The 9,331-nt window shown below is 55.6% G+C and overlaps 2 protein-coding genes across 2 annotated transcripts; both read right to left on the bottom strand.

The window, feature by feature from the left end:
- Positions 1-369: 369 nt before the first annotated feature.
- On the bottom strand, positions 370-5,174 carry LOC121861884 (proline-rich protein 36-like). The gene is made up of 6 exons (XM_042359783.1): positions 4,680-5,174; positions 3,616-3,959; positions 3,321-3,517; positions 2,353-2,590; positions 1,653-2,022; positions 370-564 (listed from the first exon to the last, which is right to left on the bottom strand). Exons 1-6 carry the CDS (start codon positions 5,172-5,174, stop codon positions 370-372), a joined length of 1,839 nt encoding a protein of 612 aa, XP_042215717.1.
- A 366-nt stretch (positions 5,175-5,540) lies between these two features.
- On the bottom strand, positions 5,541-8,889 carry LOC121861882 (keratin-associated protein 16-1-like). The gene is made up of 6 exons (XM_042359782.1): positions 8,785-8,889; positions 7,961-8,693; positions 6,915-7,360; positions 6,339-6,792; positions 5,972-6,216; positions 5,541-5,819 (listed from the first exon to the last, which is right to left on the bottom strand). The coding sequence occupies exons 1-6, from the start codon at positions 8,887-8,889 to the stop codon at positions 5,541-5,543; spliced, it is 2,262 nt and encodes a 753-aa protein (XP_042215716.1).
- Between the last annotated feature and the right edge of the window lie 442 nt (positions 8,890-9,331).

Genomic DNA, 9,331 nt, shown 5'->3' with positions numbered 1-9,331 from the left:
CAGTTGGTGGAGACACAGTTGATGGAGACACAGTTGGTGGAGACACAGTTGGTGGAGACACAGTTGATGGAGACACAGTTGGTGGAGACACAGTTGGTGGAGACACAGTTTGATGCTGGGGACAAGTTGGTGGGGACACAGTTGATGGAGACACAGTTGGTGGAGACACGGTTGGAGATTGCAGTTGGTGGGGAACGGTTGGTGGAGACACCAGTTGGTGGAGACACAGTTGGTTGGAGTCAGTCAGTGGAGACACAGTTGGTGGAGACACAGTTGGTGGAGACACAGTTGGTGGAGACACAGTTGGTGGGGACAGTTGGTGGAGACACAGTTGGTGGACACAGTTGGTGGAGACACAGTTGAAGGAACTCAGTTGGTGGAGACACAGTTGGTGGGGACACAGTTGATGGAACACAGTTGGTGGAACACGGTTGGTGGAGACTTGGTAGGGACACAGTTGGTGGAGACACGGTTGGTGGATACAGTTGGTGGAGACAGTTGGTGGGACACAGTTGGTGGAGACAGTTGGTGGAGACACAGTTGATGGGGACACAGTTGGTGGGACTTAGTTGGTGGGGACACAGTTGGTGGAGACACAGTTGGTGGAGACACAGTTGGTGGAGACGGTTGGTGGGGGACAGTTGGTGGAACTCAGTTGATGGGGACAGTTGGTGGAACATGGTTGGTGGGGACACGTTGAGTGGAACACAGTTGGTGGAACACAGTTGGGTTGGTGGAGACACGGTTGGTGGGGTGCAGTTGGTGGTGACGGTTGGTGGAGACAGTTGGTGGGAACACAGTTGGTGGGCTGGTTGGTGGAGACAGGTTGGTGGTGACACAGTTGGTGGAAGAACACAGTTGGTGGGACACAGTTGGTGGATGACGGTTGGTGGTGACACAGTTGGTGGAGACACAGTTGGTGGAGACACAGTTGGTGGAGTTTCAGTTGGTGGAGACTGGATTGGACACGGTGGTGGAGACACAGTTGGTGGTGACAATTGGGTGGGAGTGACACAGTTGGTGGGTACGGTTGGTGGAGACACAGTTGGTGGAGACACAGTTGATGGAGACACAGTTGGTGGAACACAGTTGGTGGGGTACTGGTTGGTGACACAGTTGGTGGAACACAGTTGGTGGAACATAGTTGGTGGGAACACAGTTGGTGGTGACACGGTTGGTGGAGACACAGTTGGTGGAACACAGTTGGTGGTGACACGGTTGGTGGGGACACAGTTTGGTGGAGACACAGTTGATGGAGACAGGTTGGTGGATTCACAGTTGGTGGTGACACAGTTGGTGGAGACACAGTTGTGGTGTCACAGTTGGTGGAGACGCAGTTGGTGGAGACACAGTTGGGTGGTGAAGGCGTTGGTGGGGACACAGTTGGTGGTGACACAGTTGGGTGATGGAGTTGGTGTAGTGAACTCAGTTGGTGGACACAGTTGGTGGAGACACAGTTGATGGAGACACAGTTGGTGGGGCAGTTGGTGGAACACAGTTGGTGGTGACACAGTTGGTGGAGACACATTGGTAGTTGTGACACAGTTGGTGAACTGATGAGTGGAACACAGTTGGTGGAGACACAGTTGCTGGTATTGGGTGGGGACGATTGGTGGTGGAGACACAGTTGGTGGAGACAGTTGAGTGGAGACACAGTTGGTGGGGGACACAGTTGGAGGACATAGAGCTGGTTGATGGAGACACAGTTGGACACAGTTGGTGGGACACAGTTGGTGGAACTGGTTGGTGGAACACAGTTGATGGAGACAGTTGGTGGGGCCAGTTGGTTGAGGGGCACATGTTGGTGGAGACACAGTTGATGGAGTGCAGTTGGTGGAACCAGGTTGGAACACAGTTGGTGGTGGGACACAGTTGTTGGAGACAGTTGGTGACACAGTTGGGTGGAACACAGTTGGTGGGGCAGTTGATGGTAGTTGGTGGAACACAGTTGGTGGTAGTTGGTGGAGACTACGGTTGGTACGGTTGGGTGGTGGCACAGTTGGTGGAACACAGTTGGTGGAACTGGTTGTGGAACACAGTTGGTGGAGAAGCTGGTGGAACACAGTTGGTGGAACACAGTTGGTGGGTGGTGGTGACAGTTGGAACAGTTGGGTGGGGACAGTTGGGTGGAACAGGTTGGTGGAGACTTGCAGTTGGTGGAGGTTGGTGGGTGGAGAACAGTTGGTGAACTGGTTGATTGTTGGGGAGACACAGTTGGTGACAGTTGGAGTTGATGAGAACTGGTTGATGGGTTAATTGGATACACGGTTGGGTGGTGACACAGTTATGGTGGAACACAGTTGGTGGTACACAGTTGGGTGGAACACGGTTGGAACACAGTTGGTAGGATACAGTTGGTGGTAACACAGTTGGTGAGAACACAGTTGGTGTAACTGGTGTAGTTGGTGGAACACAGTTGGAGACACAGTTGGGTTGGTGGGTAGTTGGTGGAACCACAGTTGGTGGAACAGGTTGGTGGAGACACAGTTGGTGGAACACAGTTGAGTGGGGCTGGTGGGACACAGTTGGAACACAGTTGGTGATTGGTGGACACAGTTGGTGACACAGTTGGTGGGACACAGTTGGTGACCTGTTGGTAGAGACAGTTGGGTTGGTTGGTCGCAATTGGGTTGAGTTGATCAGTTGGTGTGGGTTGGGAACTGCAGTTGGTGGGTTAGAACGTTGTGACGGTTGATGGAACACAGTTGGTGTAGAACAGTTGGTGGTTACAATTGAACAGGTTGGTGAACAATTGGGTGGGGACACAGTTGGTGGGAATAGAACTGGTTGGGTGGTTGTGGAGACAGTTGGGTAGGACAGTTGAACTGGTTAGGTAGAGACATAGTTGGTGAACGTTGGTGGTTAGAACAGTTGGTGGGTGAACTGTGGTTGACAGTTGGGTTGAACTTGGTTGCCTGTTGGGTTGGAACCAGTTGGTGGTTTGGTTGGTTGGAGACACAGTTGGTGGATACACAGTTGGTGGGAGACGAGTTGGTGTCGTGGTTGGTGGAGACACAGTTTGTTGGAGATTGGTGGTGACGTTAGTTTGGAGACACAGTTGGTGAACAGTTGGGTTGGAGACGGTTGTGGGGACTGTTGGTGGAACGGTTGGTGGATCACAGTTGGGGGTCAGTTGATGGTGGTTGTTGGTGGTTGGGATTGGTTTGGTTGTGGACACAGTTGGTGGCTGGTTGATGGATGCAGTTGGGTAAACGGTTAGTGGGCTGGTTGGTGGACAGTTGGTGGAACACAGTTGGTGGAGACACAGTTGGTGGGAACACAGTTGGTGGTGTTGGTTGGTGGAGACAGTTGGTGGAGACACAGCTGATGGGGACACAGCTGGTGGAGACACAGGGTGGTGGGAGACACAGCTGGTGGGGACACAGCTGGTGGAGACACAGCTGGTGGAGACACAGTTGGTGGAGACACGGTGGTGGAGACAGTTGGTGGTGACACAGCTGGTGGAGACACAGCTGGTGGAGACACAGCTGGTGGGGACACAGCTGATGGAACACAGCTGGTGGAGACACAGTTGGAGACACAGCTGGTGGAGACACAGCTGGTGGAGACACAGCTGGTGGTGACACAGTTGGTGGAGACACAGTTGGTGGAGACACAGCTGGTGGAGACACAGTTGTGGGGACACAGTTGATGGAGACACAGTTGAGTGGAGACACAGCTGGTGGAGACACAGCTGGTGGAGACACAGCTGGTGGGGACACAGCTGGTGGAGACACAGCTGGTGGAGACACAGCTGGTGGATCACAGCTGGTGGAGCAGTTGGTGGAGACACAGCTGGTGGATGCACAGCTGATGGAGACAGGTGGTGTGGCGTCACAGCTGGTGGAACAGCTGATGGAGACACAGCTGGTGGAGGAAGCACAGCTGGTGGAGACACAGCTGGTGGAACACAGCTGGTGGAGACACAGCTGGTGGGGACACAGCTGGTGGGAACACAGCTGGTGGAGACACAGTTGGTGGTGACACAGTTGAGTGGTGACACAGCTGGTGGAGACACAGCTGGAGTGGGAGGTGACACAGCTGGGTGACACAGCTGGTGGAGACACAGTTGGTGGAGACACAGTTGGTGGAGACACGGTTGGTGGATGCAGTTGAACGGAGACACAGTTGATGGAGCACAGCTGGTGGCGCACAGCTGGTGGAGACACAGCTGGTGGGGACACAGCTGGGCACAGTTGGGTGGAACACAGCTGGTGGAGACACAGTTGGTGGTGAGCCAGCTGGTGGAGACACAGCTGGTGGTGACACAGCTGGTGGGGACACAGCTGGTGGAGACACAGCTGGTGGATGCAGTTGGTGGAGACACAGCTGGTGGAACACAGCTGGTGGGGACACAGCTGGTGGGGACACAGCTGATGGAGACACAGCTGGTGGAGACACAGCTGGTGGTGACACAGTTGGTGGAGACACAGCTGGTGGAGACACAGCTGGGGTGGGGGACAGCTGGTGGAACACAGTTGGTGGATGCAGCTGGTGGACACAGCTGGTGGCGCTGGTTGTGGAGACACAGCTGGTGGAGACACAGTTGGTGGTGACACAGTTGGTGGAGACACAGTTGGTGGAGACAGCTGGTGGAGACACAGCTGGTGGAGACACAGTTGGTGAGGTGACACAGCTGGTGGAGACACAGCTGGTGGAGACACAGCTGATGGAGACACAGTTGGTGGGGACACAGTTGGTGGAACACAGCTGATGGAGCCAGCTGGTGGAGACACAGCTGGTGGAGACACAGTTGGTGGAGACACAGCTGGTGGAGACACAGGCTGGTGGAGACAAGCTGGTGGAGACAGCTGGTGGACATGTTGGCAGGAGACAGCTGGTGGTGACAGCTGGTGGGGACACAGCTGATGGAGACACACAGCAGGTGACACAGCTGGTGGGGACACAGCTGGTGGTGACACAGCCAGGAGACACAGTTGGTGAGGCACAGCCAGGAGACAGCTGATGGAGACATAGCTGGTGAGCATACAGCTGAGACACAGCTGGTGGAGCACAGCTGGTGGTGACACAGCTGGTGACATTAACAGCTGGTGGTGACACAGCTGGTGAGACACAGCTGATGGAGCATGCTGATGTGACATTGCTGGTGGACACACAGCTGGTGTATTGCTGGTGCTGGTGGAGACAGCTGGTGGACACAGCTGATGGAGCATACAGCTGGTGGAGACACAGCTGTGAGCACACAGCTGATGGACACACAGCTGGTGGAGACAGCTGGTGGGGACACAGCTGGTGGACACACAGCTGATGGAGACACAGCTGGTGACACAGCTGGTGGGGACACAGCTGATGGAGACACAGCTGGTGGTGACACATGATGGAGACACAGCTGATGGAGACACAGCTGATGGTGACACAGCTGGTGACATTACAGCTGATGGAGCATACAGTCAGATGGAGACACAGCTGGTGGACACAGCTGGTGGGGACACAGCTGATGGTGACACAGCTGGAGACATGCTGATGGAGACACAGCTGGTGGAGACACAGCTAGGGGGACACAGCTGGTGGGGACACAGCTAGGAGACACAGCTGATGGACATACAGCTGATGGAGACACAGCTGGTGGTGACACAGCTGGTGACAACAGCTGATGGACACAGCTGGTGGAGACACACAGGACACATGGTGTGACACAGTTGATGGACACACAGGTGACACAGCTGGTGACACAGCCGATGGAGCAGGAAGAAGCTGGTGACACAGCTGATGGACATCACAGCTGATGGAGACACAGCTGATGGAGACACAGGCTGATGGAGACACAGCTGGTGGTGACACAGCTGGTGGGGACACAGCTGATGGAGACACAGCTGGTGACATTAGCTGATGGAGACACAGCTGATGGAGACACAGCTGATGGTGACACAGCCGGTGAATGCTGGTGGGGACACAGCTGGTGGACATCAACAGCTGGTGCATACAGCTGGTGACATTACAGCTGGTGCACACAGCTGGTGAGACACAGCTGGTGATGACACAGCCGGTGACACAGCTGATGGACAGCCGATGGAGACACAGCTGATGAGACAAGCTGACGGGTGACAGCTGGTGTATTGCCAGCTGATGGAGACACAGCTGATGGAGCACAGCTGGTGGAGACACAGCTGATGGGCATTGGTTGCTGGTGGAGCACACAGCTGATGGAGCACACAGCTGGTGGGGACACAGCTGGTGACATGCTGGTGGACACAGCTGGTGACACACACAGCCAGACACAGCTGGTGGAGACACAGCCAGGAGACACAGCTGGTGACACAGCTGGTGGAGCACAGCTGGTGGTGACACAGCTGATGGAGCAGCTGGTGTGAGCATACAGCTGATGAGACACAGCTGGTGACACAGCTGGTAAAGTTGATGGAGACACAGCTGATGGGTGACAGCTGATGGAGCACAGCTGATGGACACAGCTGGTGGATAGTTGGTGAGACACAGCTGGTGACACACTAAGCTGGCCAGCTGGCATGCCAGCTGTGCATTGGCACAGGCTGATGGAGACACAGCTGATGGAGACACAGCTGGTGGATAACAGCCGATGGTGACACAGCTGGTGGAGACACAGCGGTGACATACAGCTGGTGCATGGTGCTGGTGGGGCACAGTTGGTACAGCCAGTGGGACATACAGCTGGTGCAGACACAGCTGGTGGTGACATTGCTGGTGACACAGCTGGTAGACATGCTGGGCACACAGCTGGTGGAGACATGCAGGAGACACAGCTGGTGGCACATGCTGGTGACACAGCTGGTGGGGACACAGCTGGTGACACAGCTGGTGGAGCATACAGTGAGGACATAACAGCAGACACAGCTGATGGAGACACGCTGATGGAGCACACAGCTGGTGGACATGATATGTAGACACAGCTGGTGGAGCACACAGCTGGTGTATACAGCTGATGGAGACACAGCTGGTGGAGACACAGCTGATGGAGACACAGCTGGTGACACAGCTGGTGTGACACAGCTGATGAGACAGCTGGTGACATACACAGCTGATGGAGACATGCTGGTGGTACAGCCAGACAGCACAGCTGATGGACACAGCTGATGGACATTGCTGGTGACATACAGCTGGTGGAGACACAGCTGATGGAGAGCTTGGTGACAACATGACGGGAATACACAGCTGGTGGACATACGCTGATGGACATTGCTGATGGACACACAGCTGGTGAGCATTGGCTGGCCTGGATGGAGCATTATGGTGCTGATGGACACAGCTGGTGGAGACACAGCTGGTGTGGACACACTGATGGGAGACACACAGTGCAGACACAGCCAGGAGACACAGCTGGTGACATTGCCAGCTGGTGGAGACACAGCTGATGGAGACACAGCTGGTGGAGACACACAGGAGACACAGCTGATGGAGACACAGCTGATGGAGACACAGCTGATGGAGACACAGCTGGTGGAGCACACAGCTGGTGAGACACAGCTGGTGACCACAGCTGGTGGAGACACAGCTGGTGACACAGCTGGTGGTGACACAGCTGGTGGAGCACAGCTGGTGAGACACAGCTGGTGAGACACAGCTGGTGGTGACATGCTGGTGGAGACACAGTGCTGGCAGACACAGCTGATGGAGACATAGCTGGTGGAGACAGTTGGTGATGCACAGCTGGTGGAGACACACAGGAGACAGCTGGTGGAGACACAGCTGATGGAGACACAGCTGGTGGAGACAGCTGGTGAGCACAGCTGATGGAGACACACAGCTGGTGGACATACAGCTGGTGACACAGGCAGACACACAGGTGGAGCACAGCTGATGGAGACACAGCTGGTGGTGACAGCTGAGGAGACACAGCTGATGGAGACACAGCTGGTGACACAGCTGATGGAGACACAGCCTGCGGAGACACAGCTGGAGACACAGCTGGTGACATAGCAGGAGACACAGCAGGAGACACAGCTGGTTAACAACAAGGACATACACAGCTGGTGGAGACACAGCTGGTGGAGACACAGCTGGTGGAGACACAGCTGGTGTGACATGGGCTGTGCTGGTGGACATTGTTGCAGAGACACAGCTGATGGAGCACACAGCTGGTGGAGACACAGCTGGTGGAGACACAGGACACTGGTGCTGATGGACACAGCTGTGGAGACACAGCATGGAGACACATTGCGGGGGGACACAGCTGGTGGACATACAGCTGATACAAAGCTGATGGAGACACAGCTGGGGACAGCTGGTGGAGGACAGCTGGTGGAGACACAGCTGGTGGGGACTGGCTGTGGAGACACAGCTGGTGGGGACACAGCTGGTGGAGACACACAGCTGGTGGAGACAATAAGCTGATGGAGACACAGCTGGTGGGGCTTGTGCAGGAGACACAGCTGGTGGGGACACAGGCTGAGGAGACACAGCTGGTGGGACACAGATGGAGACACAGCTGGTGGAGCACACTGCTGACACACAGCTGGTGACATAACAGTTGCAGACAGCTGGTGCAGACAGCTGGGGAGACACAGCTGGTGGAGCTGGTGACACAGCTGGTGGAGACACAGCTGGTGGTGACACAGCTGGTGAGAGCACACAGCTGTGAGACACAGCTGGTGATACACAGCTGGTGGAGACACAGTTGGTGGACACACAGCTGGTGACATACAGTTGATGGACACAGCTGGTGGAGCATGGGTGAGACACAGCTGGTGGAGACACAGCTGGTGGTGACACAGCAGGTGACACAGCAGGAGACACAGCTGGTGGAGACACACAGGAGACACAGCTGATGGAGACACAGCTGGTGGAGACACAGCTGGTGGGCACAGTTGGGACACAGCTGGTGGAGACACAGCCAGGAGACACAGCTGGTGGAGACACAGCTGGTGACACAGCCAGAGACACAGCTGGTGACATCAAGCTGGTGGTGACAGCTGGTGGGGACACAGCTGGATGGACATACAGTTGATGGAGACACAGCAGGAACAGTTGGAGACACAGCTGGTGGAGCACACAGCTGATGGTGTCACAGCTGGTGGAGACACAGCTGGTGGAGACACAGCTGGTGGTGACACAGCTGGTGACACAGCTGGTGGAGCACACAGCAGGTACACAGCTGGTGGTACACAGCTGGTGGAGCATTGCAGCTGGTGGAGACACAGCTGGTGGATACACAGCTGGTGAGACACAGCTGGTGGAGACACAGCTGATGGAGACAGCTGGTGGAGACACACAGGAGACACAGCTGATGGAGACACAGCTGGAGACACAGCAGGAGACACAGCTGGTGGAGACACAGCTGGGTGACACAGCTGGTGGTGACACAGCTGAGCACACGTAACCGAACGAAGCACATCAG

Source organism: Homarus americanus, unplaced genomic scaffold (assembly GCF_018991925.1).
Source record: "Homarus americanus isolate GMGI-L3 unplaced genomic scaffold, GMGI_Hamer_2.0 scaffold54342, whole genome shotgun sequence".
NCBI classification, from domain to species: domain Eukaryota; kingdom Metazoa; phylum Arthropoda; class Malacostraca; order Decapoda; family Nephropidae; genus Homarus; species Homarus americanus.
This window is presented reverse-complemented; position numbering and strand designations above follow the sequence as displayed.

Bases quoted from the DNA above. Each gene is read 5' to 3' on its own strand.
- LOC121861884 (XM_042359783.1), bottom strand. From the start codon at position 5,174: ATGCTCCATCAGCTGTGTCCACCAGCTGTCTCCACCAGCACCAGCAAT. The intron at 3,960-4,679 runs GTGTCTCCATCA...TGTCTCCACCAG, and splicing joins CAACTGTGTCCCCACCAACT to CTGTGTTCCCACCAGCTGTG. The intron at 2,591-3,320 runs GTCTCCACCAAC...CTCTACCAACAG, and splicing joins GCTGTGTCCCCATCAGCTGT to GTCACCAACTGTGTCCCACC.
- LOC121861882 (XM_042359782.1), bottom strand. From the start codon at position 8,889: ATGTCACCAGCTGTGTCTCTGGCTGTGTCACCAGCTGTGTCTCCACCA. The intron at 7,361-7,960 runs GTATGTCCTTGT...TGTCTCCACCAG, and splicing joins GCTGTGTCTCCACCAGCTGT to CTGTGTCTCCATCAGCTGTG. The intron at 5,820-5,971 runs GTGCACCAGCTG...TGTCTCCATCAG, and splicing joins AGCTGTGTCTCACCAGCTGT to CTGTGTCCCCACCAGCTGTG.